Genomic DNA, 23,220 nt, shown 5'->3' with positions numbered 1-23,220 from the left:
GGGGCTAGAGTAGATGACTTTAAGGTCACTCCTGGCTTCAGGATTCTGCCATGCTCTGGGGGACCTGCCCTGATGGAGTGGCGCATGTCTGAGTGAAGCACAGATGGCGCTTGACACCCAGGGGGACAGAGTCTTGGGTGTCAGAAGTCAGGCCTCTAGGCACCTGGCTGCCAAGCTGGTGCTGGTCTGGATCCTCCCTGCGGGGACCCTCCTTGACAGCAGGGCTGTAGAAAGCAGTGGTAGAGATGACCTGTCTCTCCTCCCTAGAGTCCTGAGGTAGCAAGGGGAGCTGGCCAGATACCGGAGACCTTTCTAGTGACCTCTGGGGAGTTCCTGTTTTACTTATTAGCCGCCATCCTCACTCTTCTGCCCCGGGAAAAGTGCTGACCCTACGCTGTGCAGCCGAACAGGGAAGCGGGCAACCATCAAGCCCGCTCTTTTGTCCCTGTCAAACTTAACCTCATTTAACCCCTGCATCCTACCGCACTGGGGGAGGTAGAGACCAAGAGTTCACTACAGCAGGGGTTTTCACAGTTTTCAAAATCACAGCAACTTTATGGAAAAGGAAAAGAAGATGGTAACCTTTCATTCTGTTAATTGCGTAATGATAATGAGCACGACTGACTCGGCTTGCTCACTAATTACAATAGCTACCGTCTTTTAAGTACTGGGCAGGGTGGTCTCTGTAATCCTTACAGCAGTCCCATGAGGTGGGAGTCACGTCCTCTGTACAGATGGGAGCACTGAGGCTTGGAATGATAGGTTGGGCCCCTGCACTCACACAGGTGGTCAGTAGCCAAAGCAGCCCCCACCCCCACCCCATCCATCTCTGAAGCCCATGCATAAGTAAGTAGCCAGATTGGAGAGAGAGCCTATGCTAATGTGTCTCAAGTCATGGTTATCTGTAATCTAGGTTCTTTCTAGAGCTGGTAACCCTGGAACTGTTCACATTCAGGCCGGGACTTTGTTACACCTGGGAACAAAAATCAGCACATGAAGAAGATGGGAATATATTCACTACAGGAAAGGAACAGGCTGGGTTTTTGTTTTTGTTTTTAATTCATGTGAACTTAAAACAAGAAGAATAACTGTCATTTCCCAAACACCTGACGTTTTATAACTCTGCTTATGAAATACATCATTCTTTCCCAGCCAGCCCCAGAAAAGGAGCTGTTGATTGTATAGCAGGCTGGATCCCAGAGTAGGCCCTGGGGATTTGGGGGTTCTGTTTGTAGAGATCAGAAAGGCCAGTTTTCCAGTTTTCCCTCAGGAAATGGGACAGGGGAACGGCTGGGGGAAGTCAGCTTGGGGGAGCGGGAGAGTTGGTCAGAGCCCAGCCTGGGATGCCACCTTTAGCCCTGCCTGGCCTCTCAGCCGGGGGCCCTGGGCTGGGGGCACCGAGCAGAGAGCAGATAAAAGGCCTGCTCCGCTGAGTCCGCCCCAGTAAATGTGTGCGTTGTGTGCAAGCACAGTGAAAGCGCACACTGTCTCCACGGTTCTGTGTGCCCCCTTGTCCACGCTCACAGCCGCCCAAGCAGGGGGGCTCTGGGTCGGGTTAGTTTTCTTGGCTGCACTTTCGTCTCTCCCGTTGCCACGAAGCTTCCAGGCCCTCACTGGGCGTGGTCTCTGACACCCAGGCCCTCATTCTCCGGCGGGTTTCCTCACTGTACACCTCCGGAACTGGTTTTGTCCCTCCTGGACTGCCACTTCTGCCACCCCCTGTCTTTTGCCTCTCTCCGTTGCTGAGATTTATTCCAGCAGATTTCTTCTGCTCCCCGTCTCTGATCTGGCCTCTGCCCTCTCCAGCTCCTCCCACTTTTCCCAGATGGCTCATTCACTTTACTCACTCATTCATTGGGCAAACAGTGGTTGAGACCCGCTGTGTGCCAGACCGGGGCCTGTCCCCAGGAGGCGAGTGATGAACTGGAGGTGGTCCCAGCCTCAGGGGGACAAACTGGACCATTTCAGGGAACTGCAGTTGCCCCAGGCTGGGCGCCATCACAGAGCTGAGTTCAGGGCTCCCAGAGGAGCCTCGAGTCCTTCAACCCTGCCCAGGACCCCCGGGACCCAACGTGCCCTAGGAAAGGATGCAGTTTAGGAAACCTGGGCTGTCACTTAGCAACTGGCTCCACCCCTTTCCCTCCCTGAACCCTAGAGCTGGGCCCGAGGGAATGAATGGGGAAGATGGGCCCAGGCTGTAAAGAGGCCAGGTGGGGAGGCCCCAGCTGAGCAGAGCTGGGCTAGCACTTTCCTTTTGAAGGTTACCCAGGCTCTGAGGGTCATCCTGGGCTAAGTCTAACTATAAATACTGTGCTTCCTGAAGGGATTACCTGCGCTCTGCTTCCCCTGCCTGCTCCCTCCTTGGCTGGGCTGATCCTTTTCTGGGCCTGCTGTTCTCTTGAATCTCTTATCCCCTCTGCCAGGTGCCATACTTCAGCCACATCTCTCCAGCCCCCTGCAGCCCAGCTGTGACTGCCAGGGCGGAAGGGGAGGGGAGGAGAGATTGGAGTCTGCATCCTGGTCAAAGGGCCATTGCAGCCCAGGCTGTTGGGATGGGGAGGCTCTTGTCCCTTCTTCTGCCTGAAGCCTCATCTCTCCCACCAGCCAGAGCAAGCCCAGGCTTGTTACATAATCAGTACTTCTGGGGAGAACATGGCTGGCCCCATCCCTGGAGCAGGGACCTGGGTATGCAGCTTGGTAACCGAGTGTGGAAATAGAGCTTGGGGATTGCCACAGGTATAAATAGGGCCGTCTCCTGGCTTGGGTGGACTGACTCTCCTGGGAAATCTCTGGTTCCCTTGGCTGGTCTCAGACTTGGTGTCACGTCCCAGTGACTCAGGTATGCCAGTCCCCGAGGCCACAGTAAGGATCTCTTGGGGTCTGAGATCAACAAGCAAAGGGACTGCCTGACTTTTCCCTCACGGCAGCCCCTTCTCCCACTTCCCCTGCCTGCCCACTGCTGCTCTCAGCTGTGATTCCTCCACCATGCTCCCACACCGTTCACTGTGCATTTGTCAGTTCCATTTTCAACTCAGCAGACACTTGCTGAGAACCTGCACTGGGCCAGGGATATTCAGAGGGAAGCAGCCAGGCCCGCTGTCCTTCCGTGGGTTCTTGAGAATCCCCTCTTGTGTAGTTATTCTGAGTTAAGCAGTGTGAATCACACACATACGCACACATGCGCATAGATGCACTCCAGCTCTATGTAAATTGGAAAGGATCTTTAGTGTTCTCTCTCTCACTCTCCTTTCACCACCGTCCCTTGGGGGTGGTATTGCCAGACACCATTCATTATCCAGGCCAAACCACAGCGTCCACCATCATTATCCTCCCCCAACCCAGACATCGTGCCCTCTCGCTCTCTTCCCCCTTTACCCTCTGAATCTGCTCTCAGCAGCAACTTTGGAGGCGATCCATTGAACTAGCTGATGTTAACATATGGATGAGCGGGCCATTTCCACTTTGTTTTGCTGTGCTCACAAGTGGCGTTCTTCAGTCAGAACCGAGTACCTACTCCAGCCTAGCCCTGCAACTCTGGCTCAGTGGGTCTGAGGTGGGCCCTGGGAAGCTGCCTTTCTGTTTTTGTTTTTTGGGTTTTTTTTTTTTGGCTGCATTGGGTCTTTGTTGCTGCACGCAGGCTTTCTCTAGTTGCAGCAAGCGGTGGCTACTCTTCATTGTGGTACACGGGCTTCTCACTGCGGTGGCATCTCTTGTTGCAGAGCACGGGCTGTAGGCGCATGGGCTTCAGTAGTTGTGGCACGCGGGCTCAGTAGTTGCGGCACACGGGCCCTAGAGCGTGCGGGCTTCAGTAGTTGCAGCGCGTGGGCTCAGTAGTTGTGGCTCGTGGGCTCTAGAGCACAGGCTCAGTAGTTGTGGCGCACGGGCTTAGTTGCTCCACGGAACGTGGGATCTTCCTGGACCAGGGATCGAACCCATTTCCCCTGCATTGGCAGGCGGATCCTTAACCACTGCGCCACCAGGGAAGTCCGAAGCTGCCTTTTTAACCAGCACCTCAGCAGGTCCTAACACAAGTGGTATTTCAGGCAACCCTCAACACCCCAGCTTTTGCGTCTACTCAGAAACATACATTCTCTGCTCAGTTCCCTTCCCACCACAATCATAGAGACCCATGATTGTCATGGGCGTTTTGTCCCTCCCCATACAGGTGTGTACTTTGATCTTTTATTTTGTTTTTAAATCTCTCTTTCGTCAACTTCACTGGGGATAAGGACCATTTCTGTTACTCTGTTTTTGACCTGGAGCTTATCTAGGACAGGTGGAGACATAAGTAGAGGCCACTAGATGCTGCTGCTCCTGTTGCTGCTGAAACCAACAGAGCCTGCCTGGCCCTGAACAGAGTCACCCAGAGCTGCCAGCAACTGAAATCCTAGACGCAGTGGGCCTTGGGCTCTCAGTTCACCACCACCCTCAAACCCCACCTCTCAGCTCCCCAAACTCTTCCTCCTTTTCTGTGGCTGCTCCTCAGAACTTTATGTACCCTTTTTACTTGTCAGCAACTTTCATTATATTATTCTTATTACTAAAGTAATTAATGCTTATTGTTGGAAACTTGGAAAATAAAAGCAAAATAAAATCATTGGTAACTGTCAATCAGATATAACCACTGTTAACATTTTGGTGTAAATCCTTCTAGTCTTTTTAATATATATAATATTACATACGTGTTTTTGTGTGTGTGTGTGGTATGCGGGCCTCTCACTGTTGTGGCCTCTCCCGTTGTGGAGCACAGGCTCCGGACGCGCAGGCTCAGTGGCCATGGCTCATGGGCCCAGCCACTCCGCGGCATGTGGGATCCTCCCGGGCCGGGGCACGAACCCGTGTCCCCTGCATCGGCAGGCGGACTCTCAACCACTGCGCCACCAGGGAAGCCCTACATACGTTTTTAGAAATAAAAACTGGAGCACAGTGCACTGGCTGTTCTCTAACCCTTTTTTTTCACTGTATAATGCACATTTCCCCGTGTTACTCAGCCTCCTTCTGCCCCATTACAGAATGGCTGCTCGGGATGCACAGATGTTAATGTAGCCTTTCTCCTGTGCGTTTAATTTATTTCTGGAAAACCGGGCTGAGCTAAATAGCTTTGTAGATGAACTTTCCCCACACGCTTGTGATTATTTTCTTAGAATACTTTCTTAGAAACCAAATCGGTGAGCCGAAGGGATGCACACTTTTAAGCTTTTTGGTATCATAGCAAATACCCTCCAGAAAGTTTGTAGCAATTTGTACAGCATATGAAAGTGTTCACACCCCTTCCACTGCCCAATATTTTTTGACTCAACTAACTATAAAACATCATTTTCTTTTAAGTAAATGAAATTTAAAATACTCATCATCAGTTTGCTTTTTTTTAATGTTTGGAGTAAAAACTTCCCTTTCTGTTTTGTCTGTATTTGTGCCTAAAATTGTCAGCATTAGTGTGTAGGGATCTGGACATTTTGGCATGTCTCTTATGCATGCTTGCCTTGGGCCTGGGGAACTTTGCTGCATATTTTTGTGCTGTGTTTGACTCACTGTGAAGGGAGCCAGCCCCTGGCCCGAGGTGCTGCGCCTGCCCCCTGCTGGCAAAGAAGTGCAGTGACAGCTGAGACAGCTGGGCTTCTGCTGCCCTTTTCTTACATCAACCCTCCCCCTTCCCACCCCCACCCCCACCCCATTCTAATATTTTCTCATATTTTCAGCCTGAAAGAACCAGCGTGCAGGGCGAAGAAATTTTAAGCCCTTGTGTCTTGGGTGATGGAGATGCAGTTAATACTTGGGGAGGCTCACCGGCATCGTGTCCATCCTGGGGTGAGAAGTGTGTCTCTGACAGCGCAGACAGGAAAGCATGCTGTTCTCCGTGTGGAGGGGAGGGGACTCTGAAGGCCAGGTATTCGAGCAAAGCATCCCTCAGGTACTGGGGGCCTCCTGAGGTGACAGCTTTGAAAGGTGACACCATGGGGCTGTGTTCATATTAAAGAGTGAGATGCATTCATACACAGTTACATGTCAGGTGTCCTGAGGTCTCCAGTCCAGCAACCTTGATTGTCAGGGACAGAACCAAAACCTGACCATTTAAGTAAGGGGGTGGTGGGGCATCTGAGCAGGAAGAACACATGTCCCGAAGCCTAGTCTCTTTCTTCTTTAGGAAGCCTCTTTCCTAGAGCCATATGCTCTCAATTTTGACAGTGCTGACAAAGCTTTCTCAACTCTCAGCAGATTAGGAGTGGCCCATTAGCTGGGCCTGACCTCTACCCAATAGGAGCTGCAGTTAGATGGAGACCAGTAAGAACTGACATCTGGCAAAGAGGAAGGAGAAAGGAAAACTTTAGAAAACAGCTCAAGAAGTTAAAAAGCCCTGACGTCTGGGTCCTTGAGTGGAGAGGCAGAAATGCTGCACCCCAGAGGTCCCGAGGGTGTCACTGCATAATGCCTGTGAGTCCTGATGGATCAAAGCTCTTGTCAGTGAGTCATCAATGCTAAAGGACCAAAGAGAAAGGGGGTCAGAAATCATGATGCAGGGCTACTTGATTGATCCAGGCAGAAACACCTCCAGGCCAAACCTTTTCAAAAAAGCACATGGACAATACTGTCATTTTCTGTGCTGCCTTCTGCCTCCTTTCTGTCGTTCACACTTAAACCTTTGAGCCATCTGGCTTTTTTTTCTTTTAATTTATTTTTGGCTGTGTTGGGTCTTCATTGCCGCGTGCGGGCTTTCTCTGGTTGCGGTGAACTGGGGCTGCGGGCTTCTCATTGCAGTGGCTTCTCTTGTTGCGGAGCACGGGCTCTAGGCACGTGGGCTTCAGGAGTTGCAGCACGCGGGCTCAGTAGTTGTGGCTCGTGGACTCTAGAGCACAGGCTCAGTAGTTGTGGCGCACGGGCTTAGTTGCTCTGCAGCATGTGGGATCTTCCCGGACCAGGGCTCAAACCCATGTCCCCTGCATTGGCAGGCGGATTCTTAACCACTGCGCCACCACGGAAGTCCCGAGTCACCTGGTTTTGATTTTTGTGGCTGGCATGAGGTAGGACTCCTGTTGCATGTTTTTCTATATGGAGAACCTGTAGTCCCAACATCATTTATCAGTAGCCCATTATAAAGAAAAATCTCTAGTGTTTCTCCTCTACTGCTCACACAGAATACTTCTGATGACAGTTATGTGGGTGTTTTTCCCATACCCTCTTCATATTGTGAAGGCTTTCCTTTCTTAAACTCTGTTCTTTTGTAATCTGTGTCTGATGAATTCCATATCTGAAGTCTTTGTGAGTCTGATTCTATTGCCTGTTGTTTTTGCTGGCTCAGACTCATATTGTCTTGTTTCTTTGTATGCTGTGATTAAAAAACAGAAACAAAAACAAAAAAACTATGACCTTGTTATTTGTTTTTCTCGGAACTTCATCTCAGGAATTCTTTGAGGCCTGGTTTGAAGTTATTTTCCTACAAAGAGGATTTGCATTTCCTTCGGCTAACCTAGGAACACTTCAGATTAAATGTCTGGCTTGAGAGTTTTCTGTCTGCACTGGTAGCAGCAAACCCACAGGAGGGCCGTTTGTGGATTCAGTCTGACCTGAGGTGGAACTCTCACTCTGTCACTTACTGTATGACCTCGGGCGAGTCATTTAGTCTCTCTGCCTGTCCCATCATCTGTGAAGTAGTAATAATAACCACCTAAAGCCATTGGAAGGGTGAAATGGGATGATATGTATATAAGTAAAGTGCTTACATGGTTTTCTTTCACACAATTGGTAGACAGTGAATGTCCTTCTCTTCCCCTGAGGAGCCGCCACTCCTGCCCCAGCCCGTGGGGGCAGTCCTCAGCCTTAGTTCCGCATCTCACCCAGGCTCTGAGTTATAGCGGGAGCCAAGTACTCTAGACCTCACTCCTGTGGCTCATTCTGCCTTCAGCCTTGAGGTGACTGAGCTTCCGAAAGCCTTTGAGAGATGCTTCTTCCCTCAATCTTGACTGAGGTCTGGAGTTGTCTTGGAGCTGGGTAACAAGAATGATGACATTTAACAGAATTGTTTTCTTCTTCAGAGGCTGCAGGGATTTTTTGGTTAGTTGGTTATGGTTCTAAAAACATTCTTTGTAACTTTATAGTGGAACATTAATAACAAGACATTAAAAACGTTTATAATTTTTAGTCATGGGAATATACATGAACAGTAATATAAGTGTGAAATAAACAGAAAGTTGTATATTAGCATGAAAACATTTTAAATCCTCTTTATAACAAGGAATATTTTTAAAATAAATTGTATGATACGAGCCCAACTCTACTGAGAAAAATGGGGGAAAGAAAGCTGGAAGGAAATATGTCTAAGTGTCAGCAGTAGTTACTTCTGAATGGTGGAATTCTTAAGTAAGTTTTCCCCAGTGGCAGCACGGTACAGACAGTGGTCAGAGGGTGGCCTTCTGAGTCCGGAAGCCTGGTATTAAATTGGTACCTGTGTGGCTTTAGACCAATGACGAGCTCTTTGGGTCTCAGTTTCCCCGTCTGCCGGGGCATTTTGAGGCTACAGTGCCAGCCTGTGATCCGGCACAAGCTGGCTCCGTAAACCGTGGCAGTTATCTTTTTCAGATTAAAAATTTTTTACATTCTTTACAGATTTTAAAAGTACTGAACACGTCCTACTTTATTATCAAAGAAAGACAGTAAAATTAAGACTTCAACAGCAGCAGCAACAACAACAAAGGCAGTACATGCTGCGTCTGCTAACAGAAGTGGTTTACACCCCCAGGTTGGGTGTGTGCAGTTTCCAGACTCTTCCCTGACTCCAGGAAAGGGCACGGAGACCCGAACGTTCAGGAGCCACTGCAGTGAGGGCCAGGGAGGCAGGGCTGGGAGAGGGTGGACCACAGCTCTGGCTTTCTAGATGCTGAGCTTCTCCCTTCTGTCCTGCCCAGGACGCAACGAGCCCCTGAAGAAGGAGCGGCTGAAGTGGAAGAGCGACTACCCAATGACCGATGGGCAGCTGCGGAGCAAGAGGGATGAATTCTGGGACACAGCGCCCGCCTTCGAGGGCCGCAAGGAGATCTGGGATGCCCTCAAGGCTGCCGCCTATGCAGCTGAGGCCAACGACCACGAGCTGGCTCAGGCCATCCTGGACGGAGCCAGCATCACCTTGCCACATGGTGAGCAGGCAGGGCGGGGGCTTTCCCCACCGGAGTGAGGGGGCCGTCAGGGTGGAGGAGAGCCAGTGGCCAGCCCCATGTCAGGAGCTCCCATCCAGGCTGGTGGGTGGCAGGTGTGGCTAGTCGCTTGTTCATTCAAGCAGCCCTCATGAACATGGTCCAGGAGTGGGACACCAAGAAAAATGAGACACAGTCCACTTGCCTAACGAGGGCGTGGAAAGACACCAGCAAACCTCAAGGCGGTGTGATGAGAGCAAGCTAAAGATTGCTCAGGGCCCTTTGAGATCCCAGCACATCTCAGGTAACAACCTTCTGTTGAGTATTATGTGCTGAGCACCGAGCTAGAAGCTTCTGCTGCATTATCTCATTTAATTTCATAATGGCCCCTGGGACTATGTAAAGCAGAGGGCAACAATGGAAACTCTATAGAGTCAGAGACTGGGTTTTAACCAAGTGTCTCTTTCCTAGCTATGTGACCGTGAGCTTCTTGAATTTAAAGCCTCAGTGACTAAACAATTATAAAGTGGTAATACCAGCCTCATAGGATGGCTGTTAGGATTCAACAAGATACACATAACATCATTTAGTCCAGTCCCAGCACTTAGCTGGTGCTCAAGATACAGTAAATATCAATATATTACTATATGTAACACATTGTACAAGTAAGAAGATTGAGGCCCACTGGGTATAAGTCATGAACAGCAGGGCCTATGCTATTTCATTCATCCTTGTAACCCCAGCACCCAGCACATATGCTCAGGAAGGAGTTGTTGAATGAACAAATGAAAAGTTAAGTAATTTTCTAGGGTTGAATGAGCCAGTACCTGGTGGAGCCAGAATGTCAGCCCAGATCTTCCTGCCTCTACCTTGAGCTCCCACCAGCTGTCCCAGGAAGACCTGCCTGTAGGGTGGGTTTGAGGACTGTGGGATGACCATGACAGGTGTATCAGTCTGCTCAGGCTGCTATAGCAAAATACTGCAGACTGGGTAGCTTATTAAACAACAGAAATTTAGTTCTGGAGTCCGAGAAGCGCCAGATCAAGGTGGCAGCTGATTTGGTTTTTGGTGAGAGCTCTCTTCCTGGCTTGTAGATGGCCACCTGCTCTCTATGTCCTCATTGTGGGAGAAGAGAGAGAGCTTGAGCTTTCTGGTCTTCTTGTAAGGGCACTAACCCTTACTGGATCAGGGCCCCACCTATATGACCTCATTTAACCTTAATTACTCCCATATAGGCCCCTATCTCCAAATACAGTGACACTGTGGGGGTGGGGTTAGGGCTTCAATACATGAAATCGGTGGAGGGGACACAAGTTAATCCATATCAGTTGGTCCCCAAGCCGACTCTGACCACCCTGCCTTTCCCACAGGCACCCTCTGTGAATGCTACGATGAGCTGGGCAATCGCTACCAGCTGCCCATCTACTGCCTGTCGCCACCCGTGAACCTGCTTCTGGAGCACACTGAGGAGGAGAACCTGGAGCCCCCCGAGCCCACCCCCAGCGTGCGCCGAGAGTTCCCGCTGAAGGTACGCCTCTCCACGGGCAAGGACGTGAGGCTCAGCGCCAGCCTGCCTGACACGGTGGGGCAGCTCAAGAGGCAGCTGCACACCCAGGAGGGCATCGAGCCATCCTGGCAGCGATGGTTCTTCTCTGGAAAGCTGCTCACAGATCGCACGCGGCTCCAGGAAACCAAGATCCAGAAAGATTTTGTCATCCAGGTCATCATTAACCAGCCCCCGCCACCCCAGGACTGAGGATCCCACGGACCCCTGGGCAGAGAGACCAGGGAAGGCCTCTGCAGGGCTGAGAGGCCTCCCGGCTGGAGCACTAGGCACCCCCACCCTGCCGCTGCCTTTGAGAGCCGTTCTTTTCTCCAGGGGAGCCTCCCGTGTATGGCTGCCGGGCGAGCCCTGAGGGGACCCTGCTTCCCAGGGACTCCGTGGGCCACCAGTGCCCAGCACCCAGGAAACAGTGTGCTGCCACACACAGGCCTTGCCAACCTTGTCAGAGAAAAGGCAAACCAGGGCCCTCCACCCTGCCTCTCCCCCGCGGCAGGTTCAAGCCACGAGGGCCAGCCCGGAGGCCCCTGGAGCCCAGATCTGTCATCTGGTGCTGCCGGCTGTGCTCACTCCGGTTTTCTGCTCAGGGTCTGAAGCAGCTGCTGTCTCCCTCCCTTGCCCCTACCCCCTGACTCTGCCCTGGGCCCAGTGCCAGCCCCCTAGAGGGGAGGGGACCACTCGTGAGCCCCGGGGGTGGGGAGCCTGAGGCCGGCCTCTGCCTCTCCCAGCCCCCAGCACAGCTGGCAGAGATGAGGTGGTGGCCGATGGCTGGGCTGTCATGGCAGAGGCCTGCACAGGGCCATCTCTTGGCTGTAACCCCGGCAGTGGGGGGTCTGCAGCCCGCTCACGGCCCCGCAGCAGGTCCCTGTGTGCAGACATGTCTGCATATTTATCAATAAAGCCTTTTGCTCCTTCCTTCTCTCTTGCCTGGCTTTGGCTTTGGGTTCTCCTGTAGCTCTCTGGAGCCCTGGAGCCAGTTCTGGGGCGGGAGCAGGTGGGTGCACGGCCTCCCCAGCTGCTCCGGGTAGAGCAGCTACTGCTCCGTGCTCTCCACCGCAGAGAGTACGGTGGAGCGAGCCGTGAACTGCCAGTATGCGGACCTGTGTTCTCGTGGGTCCTCCGGAAAAGCCTCTTAACCTCCGAACCCGCGTTGCTTGTCTTTCAAGTGGAGGTGATGCCGCCTGCCCTGCCTCCCCTCTCAGCTGCTGGCAGGATTACATGGGATAACAGGTGTGAGCTTTGAAAGCGAAGGCAGCACCTCCGGAAGGTGGCGTTAGTTACCTGCTGCTCTGCTCCTGCAGCACGAGGGTGCTGGCTTCAGACTCCAGCCCCCTGAGCCAGGCCCTCAGGACTGAGATGTGTGTGGACGTCCTGCAGATGCTGCGTGCACCCTTGGCGACGTGAAAGCAAAATCTCTGGTAAATTTTGATGATGAGCCTGTGTCGGCTTGCCAGCAAGGGAACCAGAGGGAAGAAAGAGCCGGGTCTTGTGCTTCCTTAGGGGAAAATGTGCACGTAAGCAGAGAGGGGGACCTTAGATAAGGTGGTTTAGCTGAGGGCAGGCCACGTGAGTGTCACAGAACCACAGGGCTGTGGTGTCTGTGGTTCACTGGCAGGTTCAACCTGGGTCGTGGTGACCCAGGCCTCACTCCCATAGTTCCAGGTGCGGAACTGAGCAGTACAGGTCTGCTTCTTCTCCAGTTGATAGTATTTTTCTTTCTCAGTGAGCACCGGTCAGGTTGGCCTGACTGGGAAACCAGGGAGGGAAGGATGATCAGTCAGAGCTGGTGTCTTCGTCAGCAGGGCTTGGCGCTGCGTTCCAGCCCTTCCAGTGGCTCCTTGAAGCAAGACCGTGTAAGTCCCACAGAGGCCCCCTGCGACAGACTGATGGGTGAGGTCTGTCAGGGACAAGTGGACTTGCAGCCAAATGCTGCGGTGCTTCACTAGGGGGCGCTGTGGGACCCGAGAGGCAAGGCCTGCGCGAGCTGCGTGCGAAGAGGCAGGCGGCTGCCCTTACCTCCACCCACTGCCTGGCACTCCAGCCCAGATGAGGCAGAGTCTTGCCCCTTCCCAGAGCAGGCAGGGCCTTTTCACGGGACGGCCTGGGGACGCGGGCTTATCTTGGGTCCCCACATTTGGCCTTTAGGCTCCCTCACTGGCACTGGCTGGGCAGGGTTTCCAGGCGTCCAGCAGGTGGCACCGCCATCAGGGCTAAGGGCAGCCAGCGATCCTTTGTGCAGCGCGGCTGCCCGGCCCATCTGGGCCTCAGCGCTCAGGACAGAGGCTGGGCAGGCGCCTTCCTGCAGTCCTCGCTCTCGCTCCCGGGGCACTGGGCCCTCCGGCTCCAATAGGCCAGAGGTTGGGGGGTGGCAACTGTCCCTGCCGCCTCCTGCTCCTCGGGGCTGCCTGGGGTGAAGGTGACAGGTCGGGAGGCAGCTGGAGAATTGGGCCGGTGAGCTCATGGCAGAGGCGCCTAGCAGGGCGGGGGTGGGAGCCCTGGCATATAAAGCCCCTGGGGCCCCGGGGCCTGCAGGGGCGGGTTGCGCACGGTGCCATGGCGGGCTCCGAGGAGGTGCAGAGGGCCACGGCACTCATCGAGGAGCGGCTGGCACAGGAGGAGGAGAATGAGGTAGGGCGGGGTGTGGGGCCCAAGGGGGTGCTGAGGAGACCCAGCTCTGCTATCAAGGGAAGGAAGAGCCTGGCTGCCGTACCTGGAAGGAAGGAGGACAGGTGTCCCCAGGGACCCAGCTGGCTCTACTGCAGGGTGCTCCTGAGAGGGGGCTGCTGGCAGTGGGAGATGGAGGCTTCAGCCCCCAAATCTGAGAGACAGTGGAGTGGGCGAGCCAAGCTGGGTTCCTCGAGACCCTGTCCACCCACCTGGGCCTCGAGGAGACAGGCTGAGCTGCACAGAGCAGGACAGCTGGGATGCTGCCTGCAGATTGGGGCCCTGAGATCCCCCCAGCTGCCGGCTGGGAGGCTGGGACAGGAAAAACTCCAGTGTTTGGTCCCTGAGGAAGGATAAAGACGGGGGGCAGAGTGAGAAAGGGATGCTGGCCAAGGAAGCATGGGTTTTCTAGGACCACCAGCCACACCCGGGGAGGCGACTGAGCATGGGGCTCTGGGCAATTGTATTTTCTCTGGAATAAAGAAGTCGGGGAGGAGGGTGCGGGCTGGTTCTACTCTTCATTTTATGGAGATGAATACTTCACCTAGAGTCTACTCTTCCAAGATCCCAGTGCTGGGAGGAATGAGAGGCTCAGGAAGGTCAGCCTCTGCCTCCTCTTTACCAGCTCTGTGTTCATTTTAGCCGACATCTGCCAGGTGCACGGTCAACTAAGAAACAAGGCAGAGTGGAAAAGGGTGAAATAGAGGTGTAACTCAGAAGTGAAGGAGCACAAAGGGTGGGTGAGGCATGCCGACCGTGGGCCCTCGAGGACTTCTCTGTGGACAGGAGGGCATTTGAGCCAGGCCTTCAAGGATGGCCCTTGAAGGATGGAGGTCAGGAGTGGGGAGAGTATTCCAGGCTAAGGAAACAACAGGCGCCTGTCGTTGGGGTGAGCGGAAGCATGATTGTCGGGAGAAAGTCTGGCAGGAGGGGCTGAGGCTGGGAAGGGAGACAGGGCACAAACCAGACAGTGAGGACCACGTGAAAGATACTTACTCTGTGGGCAGTGGGGAGCCACTGCATGTTGTTGAGTGAGGCACAGTGGTACCACCTGACATGTTTGGGGAAGGCAGCTCTGACAGCCCTGAGAGGGACTTGGAGGGGGAAAGACTGGCCCTAACAGGAATGGGAGGGAGGAGATAAATCAGTGTAGATGTAGACTCCATTCAAAAAAGGAAGAGTGACTGAATGGAGGTGAGGAAGAGGGAAGGGTCAGGACTCTGGTGGAAGAAGAGATGAGGGCTAGGGAAGGGAGGGGAGGTTTGGCTGGGAAGGACCTGGACTGAGCCTGCTGAGTCCCCGCCGGCGCATCCCTGGATCTCCAGGTATGCCATTTCTCACTCCCCCAAGGGCATGTGCACCAGGGCCAGGCAGGGGAGTCATGTTGCTGGGCCATTTCTGGAATGCTGCCACTGGACACAGAGACCTTCAGTAAGGGGACACGGAGCAGTCTTCATCCATTCATTCATCCAACAAATATAGCGGCAGGGCTGTCAGGGCCCCAGGTGCCCACAGAGCCAGCCTCACCACTGGTGCCTCCTACATGCCAGGCACCGTGCTATGCATTGGACAGGCATTCTCTCATTTCCTCTGTGCAACCATCTATGAAGTAAGGTGGAAGTTTTGTTGGGTTTTGTTTCACCGACAAACACCCAATTCAATAAACATTTCTTGAGCACCTACTGTATGCCAACCTACAGAGACAAATCTGAAGCGAGGGGCTATGGAGTCTGGGTAAGGCGTGGGCAGGCGTTAGAGTCCCCAGTTGTTCCCACCAGGCCCCAGCCCAGCGGCATTCTTAGAGGAGAACCGCTGTTCAGCCTGCACCCACTTCATGGGGTGGGTAGGGAAGGAGGGTCTCGGAGACCAGCCCAGGGGCTGAGGCTCTCTTGCAGGGGCCTTACTGGGCTAGGTCATCACTGAGGACTTGGAGGTGTGCAGAGCTGCTGAGCCCGCCTGCCACCATCCGTGAACTCATTCATTCATTTATTCTCCAAACATTTGCAGAGCACCTACTGTGTGCTAACTCTTGTCATCGGTGCTGGGGATGCCAAGATGATTAAGACCAAGCCCACTCTAGATGCTCCAGGAGCCCAGCCAGGGCTCCACATGCAGTAGTAGCTGAAGCCCTAGGTGATCTTGTCCCTGGGTGAGGATGCAGCGTTTCAGGCGAGGCCGGCACTGGGGAGACCTCAAACCATGTAAGCCTGACATGGAAGGGAGATGCCAGTGGGCAACAGAACATTCGAAATAAAGACCTGGAAAATCAGCCCTCAACTGACACTTGAAGAGTATAACACCGGAGCTCGGTGTCGAACGACAAAGGCAGCTGAGAGCTCTGTAAGGGAGATCATTTCTCCCCAGCTGCCACCTGGACTCGGCACTCTCCAGCCTGGACGAATGTTTCCGGTACATGGGGACTTCAGAGATAGGGGCGCCAGCACTTAACGAAGAGTGTTTTCCTTTAGAAGAGAGGAAGTGGCCATGAGGAAGTAGTCCAGGCAGGTTGGAGCTACAAGTGGGGAGGAGACTTGGACAGAGTCTCCCCCATATTATTAAAATGAGAATAAGGTTAATACTTAGAGTTCACATCAAGCTGAGAGCTGGGGAGCTGCGGGTTCCACCCCTCAGGTTCCCTGAGAGCAACAGTTTCCATGCTCTAGGATTTCACGGATCAGTAAAATCTGAGGGAAAGAAGTTGGTAACTGACAGAGTTGCCAAATTTTTGTATTGTCAAGTAAGCCCACTAAAAAAAAAAAAAAAACTATCATCTCATCTCAAGTATTTCATCAAAGTGAATTTTAAACGCCAAAAGGAAAAAAAAACCCAAAACCTCAGTGCTTGAAAACAGTGAGTATGTTTAATTTCATGAAAACTCATTCCAGTAGCCCTTAATCCTGTTTTGCTGGGGACACAGGGCAGTCAGTACACAGGTGTTTGAACTGGGGTTGGGGCCAGGGAGGCCGGCTCTGACCTGGGGCCTCCTGGACCAGACAGGAGTGGGGCAGATGACGGGCTGGGAGGTCACACAGGAGGAGGTCCTTGGGGTCCTTGAATTTGTTGTGGGCGAGGCTATCTGGCCCCCGAGGCACTGCAGGCAGTCCCGGAACCCGTCCTGTCCTTGGCTCACCAGAAACTCCGAGGAACCACCACCCATCAGAAGCTGCCCATGGAGATGCTGGTGTTGGAGGATGAGAAGCACCACAGGCCTCAGAGTCCATCCTTACAAAAGGTTAAGGTAAGTGCTAGGAGAACCCAGTATCTGCGCGCTCAGGAGACAGACCAGGCAGTTACGGCCTTGCCCCTCCTGGTGCTCCTCCAGCAGCTCAGCACCCCTGGGAGATGTTAGCGATGCAGCATCTCGGCCCCATCTCATACTTGTAAAGGAGAGCAGAATATGCCACCCCCAAATATGCCACTTTGGCATACTGATTTTTTTTTTTTTTTTTGCGGTACACGGGCCTCTCATTGTTGTGGCCTCTCCCGTTGCGGAGCACAGGCTCCGGACGCGCAGGCCAGCAGCCATGGCTCACGGGCCTAGCCGCTCCGCAGCATGTGGGATCTTCCCAGACGGGGGCACGAACCCGTGTCCCCTGCATCGGCAGGCGGACTCTCAACCACTGTGCCACCAGGGAAGCCCCATACTGATTATTTTTAATTAAAGTTATCTGAGAAAAAGCCAGTGCAAGAAGAACACTCTGACCCTCCTTTGTTCCCCTGAAAGTAGCAAATAAATCTGCCATGGGAAGTTACCCTGCTATATCAGGAAAGTAGAAAGCTTCCTTATCACTAGATCTCAGGAATTCAGGGCTGAGAAGGCTATATAAACAAAACTTGTTTCTTCACTAATTAGTTCCTCCAAAAACAAACTCCTTTGTCTTTTCAATGTGGCACAAATTTATTGTTTCTTTGTCTAAAATGTGTAAAAGCTGCCTGCTTTGGTCACTTCTTTGAGTCTCATATTTTTATGGACTACCATACATCTGAAATTAAATTTGTTTTTCTCCTATTAATCAGTCTTACATCAATTTAATTATTAGACCAGCTAAAGAACTTAGAAGTGAAGAGGGGGGAAGTTTTCCTCCCCAGGCCTGCTAAGTCAGAATCTGCATGTGTACAAGATCCCAGGGGACTCATTTTGGAAGCGGCAGTGATGGGGCAGCCATACAACAGGGCATGATGCAGGTGTTAGTGGGCTGGGGGAGGCTGTGTGTGCTGCCAGGAGACATCTGCACGCTGATAAGAGAAAAGCAGAGTTTCCAGACCACTGCGTGGAGGATGATCCCATAGGATGCATGTCTGAAAGGGCATCAACAGAGCTATGATAGAAGTTCCTCTGGGAGAGAAGGGCTTTCTCTTCAGAGCTTTTATGTTTCTGTATTACTTTTATGGCCAGAGAGAGAGAGAGAGAGAGAGAGGCAGGGAGGGACGGAGGGAGGGAGAGAGAGAGAATTCCATGGAGATATGAGAGTTCGTACCCTGTTCTGGAGGCCTGGGCTAAGAACTGCCCTTGAGATTTCCTCATCAACTCCCCACGCTATGTGGAGCCTTGAAGCTGGGCAGCTCCCAAGCAGCCCCCTGAAGCCCCCTGTGCATCTGTGTCTGTCTCATTGGCTTCACCTAGTCCTAGGCGGCAGAGCTAAACCTGGATTCTTTCTCCCTTGAGAGGCTCTCCCTGTCCTCCACCTCCAGCCTAGCTCAGAGGTCCCCAAGCCCCACATTCTGTGCCCCAGTGCGGGACTTGATTGGCTATCCCCACGCAGGGTCAAGAGCGCGTGCGTAAAACATCCCTAGACCTGCGGAGGGAGATCATCGACGTGGGTGGGATTCAGAACCTCATCCAGCTGCGGAAAAAGCGCAAGCAGAAGAAGCGGGAAGCCCTGGCAGCCCCCCAGGAGCCGCCTCCAGAGCCGGAGGAGATCGTAAGCGTCCTGGGGAGGACACCTGTGTGGGCAGGGGGAGCCAGGGAAGGGGGAATGGCTCCGATCACAGCGGAGCGGCCCCCAGGGACTGCATTCGCTCTCTCCAGACCGGCCCCGTGGACGCGGAGACATTCCTGAAAGCGGCGGTGGAGGGGCAAATGAAGGTCATTGAGAAGTTCCTGGCAGACGGGGGTTCCCCCGACACCTGCGATCAGGTGATGTTCCCATCGGGCCCTGCACCTGTGCCGGCCTCCCTTTCAGAGCTGATGGCCGCACCCCGCCCGCTTGTGCATTCTTTGAGAAGAGGCGTGGGTGTCCTTTGGGAGGGGGCCCCTCAGAAGATGTGGGATGCCCCCTTCCCCACACAGGGGTTTTTCTAAATCCTTAGACCCTTTCCAACTTGAACCACCTCCAGAGTAATAAACACCTGGATTTTTAGGGGAAAAAATGGAATGGAATCAAATACAGAGTCCAAGACCAGGAGATTTGGATTCAAATCCCACCTGTACCACTCCCTAGTTCTGTGACCTGTGGCTGGGCCCGTCACCTCTCTGTGCCTGTTTCCTTCTTCGTAAAACTGGCTCCTCCCCTCAGAGCATGTTATGGGGATCAAATAGAATATTAGTTCTTCAATACATATTTATCGAATGAAAACACTATTAAAGCACATGCTTGGATATGATATTTTGTGTTGCATTGTATATCATCATACTTTTAACAATTATTTTTATCTTATGGTTAAAATATATATATATATATATATATATATAAAACATGAGACATGCCAAATAAATTTTAAGTGCACAACTCAGTGGCATTAATTACACTTATAATGTTGTGCACCCATCCCCACGATTTTCAAAATATTTCCGTCACCCGTCATACTTCTTTTTGTTTTCCCTGAAACTGCCTCTTTCATACTTTGTAGGATGCTCTCTCGAGATCATATCCTGGGATTGAGCAAATTAATGGTCACCCCCTTCAGGCTGCATTATTGCAGGCTTAGACCACATGTCCTTTCCACTTTTTAGATTCCAGAGTTTTAATCCTCTTGGTCTATCTAAGCATCTCCTGCCTCTGTGTTGTGCTAGGAGCACAAAACCAAAAAGACCAGGGTTGACAGTAGCTGGGAGACTGATGCACAACTGGTTCATTAGAATATGGAAAGATATGCCCTCTGGCCTGAGTGTTTCAAGAGACCAAAGCGAAAGCCGACTGAATTGGACAGGAAGTACATTCCCTCCTTGAATCAGTAATCAGGGTGCACCTGCCCATCCTGGCCCTGGGCAAGGCACTCAGGGGAAATAGTCAAGTAAGACTCAGCTTGCCTTTGACCGTCTATCACAGTGGAGGGTTGTCTGGACCCCGGGACAGCTATGGCCTAGAGGTTTCAAGAAGTCGATGACACTTGAGCTGCGTCTTCATGGAGTTACAAGAATTCATCAAGCACTCACAGGGAGTATGGGCAAAATGGGCATTTGGGCACAGGCAATAGCTTGTGTGTTTAGGGGGCAGTGGGAAGGTCAGAGTCCACAGTGCACAGGAGGCCTCCAAGGCTGGTCCAGATAGAGCATGAAGGAGCCGGCGGAACATGGAAGATATGGGGACCCGGCACAGGGGTCAGAATCGGGCTGGGATAAGGCCTGGGCTCAACTTGGGTGGGCGATGGGCTCAGGCCTGGGGCCAGAGTTTAGGCCCTGACAGTTTCTCTGGGGACAGTTCCACCGGACAGCACTGCACCGAGCTTCCCTGGAGGGCCACATGGAGATCCTGGAGAAGCTTCTAGAGAGTGGGGTCACTGTGGACTTCCAGGATCGGGTGAGCAAGAGGCCAGGTATTGGGTGAGGGGCAGGAGGTGGTCCAGCACTCATAGACTCCCTATCCCTGCAAACCTCCAACCTGGGACATAAACAAGCTGCCTCGGGGGCCAGGCTCCACCTCTAGTATGTTGTATGACCTTGCGGGGCGGGGGGGGGGGGCATCTCCTCCCTGAGCCTCCTCTGTAAATCTGGCTTGGACGAGATGGAGCCCGAGGGTTCTTCGGCTCCACTGCATCCATTGCTCAGTCATTGGAGTGGCCCTATCCTTCCCTGGATACCTGCCTGCCCTCTTGGCTGGGGTCCTTTCCCCCAGGGCACTTTCTTCCCTGAAGCTCTGCAATTAGGCTCCACCCTTCCTTTCTAGCTGGACTGCACGGCCATGCATTGGGCCTGCCGTGGGGGCCACTTGGAGGTGGTGAAGCTTCTGCAAAGTCGGGGAGCAGACACCAACGTGAGGGATAAGGTGAGGCCATAATGCTCACAGATGTTGAGGTAGCAGGGCGGAGGGGTGGTGGGGAGAGAAGCAGAGGGTAGAAAAGCAGCAAGCAGGAGGGTAGTGAGCTAGTCTGGTTTCTGGAGTGGCTGCAGAGCCCAGGGATGGGTCCTTGCCATCAGCTGCAGCCCCTTGGAGACTACCATCTGGGAACGGGAGCAAGAGCAGAGGAGAGGGGAGGAGAAGAGATCCACTAGCTTGGCGGCTTTGGGACCACCCAGAGATGCAGGATTTGTTCACCCGTGCCATCGTTCATCATCCTTCTATCTGTCTATCTATCCGTCCATCCATTCATTTATTCATCTGTTCACTTATTTATTCATCCACCATTTTTAATTCACTCAATCCTTTGTATATAACCTTGAACAAGTGACAGCCTCTGAGCCTGTTGCTCATCTATAAAATGTCTTGCAGAGTTCTTGTATAGATTGGATGGGAAAATTTATGTAAATTAATTATTTATTCAACATAAGGCTAATGTTTTGTAAGATTTTGCTGTGCTCATCACATAGTCATTTCTCAGTAAATGGCATCTACTATAATTATTTTAAAAGGGCAGAGGAGTGAGCAGTAGCTCACATCCGGGTGAGAGGGGAAACATAGAAGGCTTCCCCGAGGAGGTGGCATGTAATGCCTTAGAGCTGATCATCAGATAGGGTGATGGGAAATTACAGCGTTCCCTACCCCTCCTTGGGAGAAGGATTAGGCTAGAGTTAAGACGGCCGCCTCCCAGAGGCATCACAGTCCAGGTCCCTTCAGCCAGCATCTCCTGATTCCTCCCCACCCAGCTGCTGAGCACCCCCCTGCATGTGGCAGTCCGGACGGGGCACGTGGAGATCGTGGAACACTTTCTATCCCTGGGCCTGGACATCAATGCCAAAGACAGAGTGAGTGTCTGGGTTCCTTCACGCCCAGCCCCACCATAGGGGGCTCCATATGCCCCCTGAGGGCTCCCACATGCCCCCGTGGGCCATGCTGAGTGTCTCACTGGTTCTAGGAAGGGGACAGCGCCCTGCATGACGCCGTGAGGCTCAATCGCTACAAAATCATCAAACTGCTGCTCCTGCACGGGGCTGACATGATGAGCAAGAACCTGGTAAATCCACTCCTTTCCTGATTCAGTAAACAGTGTGCGCTGCCCTCCCGGGCCCTGTGCTGGGCACTCGGAAGAAAGACAGAACTGAGCAGGACTCGGCTGGCCTGCCCTTGGGGCAGTGTCACAGTGGAGGGTTTCTCTGGGCCCCAGGAGATTGGGGGCCCACCCGGCTTCCCAACTCTCTCTATGCTTCTCTACATCCAGAAAATCTAAGTGGAGAAAACAGCCAGGAGGGACAGGAGGAGGATTTCCCAAAGGCCCCCAAGTAGACTGCAGGCGGTCCTAATGTCCAGGCTCAGGGAGGCCAAAATCGTGGAGGGACAGAGCCGGAAGGAAGCTAAGCACTCAGTCAGCACGATTGTTCCTAGCACCCTGTGTTGGCTCCTGTGGTCCTCCAGTTCCTTTAGGAACCTGTGTCCCCCCGTCCAAGCTCTTCTTTGGGGCCCAGAGCAATCACAAAAGAGAGGAGAATTGGGTAAGGGGGGACCTTGACTCAAGAAAGGCTGGGGGGTGCAATATAGGGGGAGGGGATTAAGAGGTACAAACTGTTATGTATGGTATAAGCTACAAGGATATATTGTACAACACGGAATATAGCCAATATTTTATAATAACTATAAGTGTAGTATAACCTTTAAAAATTATGAATCACTGTATGGTGCACCTGTAACTTATATAATATTGTACATCAACTATACTTCAATTTTTTAAAAAAAAGCTAGCTATATGAAAGAAGAAAGAGAGGCTGAGGAGATAATGGGAAAGTTAGGAAGACAAGGGGAAGGTGTAAATGAAGGCTTCTCAACCGCACACGTGTTGGGCGGGAGAACTCTTTGTCGTGGGGGGGCTGTCCATGCATTATCGGATGTTTGGGCAGCATCCCTGGCCTCTACTCAAGATGCCAGTAGCATCCCCTCCTCCAGTGTCATAACCAAAAATGTCTCCAGACATTGCCAGTTGCTCCCAGTTGGGAGCCACTGGCGTAGATGAGGGTACCTCTTCGTCCAGACTTCTGAACGGTGACTAGATATCCTCTTGTCTCCCCCAGGAAGGAAAGACCCCCACGGACCTGGTGCAGCTGTGGCAGGCTGACACCCGGCACGCTCTGGAGCACCCGGAGCCGGGGTCAGAGCAGAACGGGCTGGAGGGGTCTGCTGAGGGTGGGCGGGAGACCCCGAAGCCTGTGCCAGCCCAGTAAACGACTGTCCCAGCCCAGCCAGGCACCTGGCCTGTCCCCTGCGTACAGCCGGAGGGTCATAAGAATGGCCCCCAGAGCTGAGGACCGCATCATACCTCTGTACGCCCCAGGAGCCCCCACAAGCTACCGCAATTAAAACAAAAAGTCATTTTTGCTGTGTGTGATGTTCATTTCTATTTGTGCCTAAAACATTTAGGAATGAAGGAAGACTGGGGGCAAGGGTGGGCTCAGGCAAGAGGGGAACTTGGAGCCCTTTGGCCCCCCTGAGCCAGCCCTGCTGCTTTTCCTAACAAGGCCTCTTTTTGCTTCTTTCCTGCCACCCCACTTCCCAGTCCCAAAGT

General features: G+C 52.8%; 2 protein-coding genes across 7 annotated transcripts in view; both read left to right on the top strand.

The window, feature by feature from the left end:
- The window catches only part of UBTD1 (ubiquitin domain containing 1), a 53,151-nt gene extending 41,550 nt beyond the window's left edge, over positions 1 to 11,601 (top strand). For 5 of the 6 annotated variants that reach the window (XM_067709818.1, XM_067709813.1, XM_067709814.1 and 2 more), the window contains 2 exons: positions 8,901 to 9,128; positions 10,496 to 11,601. In XM_067709818.1, coding sequence (XP_067565919.1) covers positions 8,954 to 9,128; positions 10,496 to 10,881 — 561 coding nt within the window. In that variant the 5' untranslated portion in view covers positions 8,901 to 8,953 and the 3' untranslated portion in view covers positions 10,882 to 11,601. Of the gene's footprint in view, positions 1 to 5,699; positions 5,809 to 8,900; positions 9,129 to 10,495 lie in introns of those variants that run through there. The other variant, XM_067709816.1, reaches the window with a different exon arrangement.
- Positions 11,602 to 13,154: 1,553 nt separating this feature from the next.
- On the top strand, positions 13,155 to 23,032 carry ANKRD2 (ankyrin repeat domain 2). The gene is made up of 9 exons (XM_067709799.1): positions 13,155 to 13,314; positions 16,484 to 16,588; positions 18,114 to 18,272; positions 18,380 to 18,487; positions 19,992 to 20,090; positions 20,457 to 20,555; positions 21,374 to 21,472; positions 21,583 to 21,681; positions 22,730 to 23,032. Exons 1-9 carry the CDS (start codon positions 13,240 to 13,242, stop codon positions 22,877 to 22,879), a joined length of 993 nt encoding a protein of 330 aa, XP_067565900.1. The 5' UTR covers positions 13,155 to 13,239; the 3' UTR covers positions 22,880 to 23,032.
- Positions 23,033 to 23,220: the final 188 nt, after the last annotated feature.

The sequence above is a fragment of the Pseudorca crassidens genome, chromosome 16, assembly GCF_039906515.1.
Source record: "Pseudorca crassidens isolate mPseCra1 chromosome 16, mPseCra1.hap1, whole genome shotgun sequence".
Lineage (NCBI taxonomy): Eukaryota > Metazoa > Chordata > Mammalia > Artiodactyla > Delphinidae > Pseudorca > Pseudorca crassidens.
The sequence above is the reverse complement of the archived record's forward strand: the minus strand, read 5'-3'. Positions and strand labels throughout refer to the sequence as shown.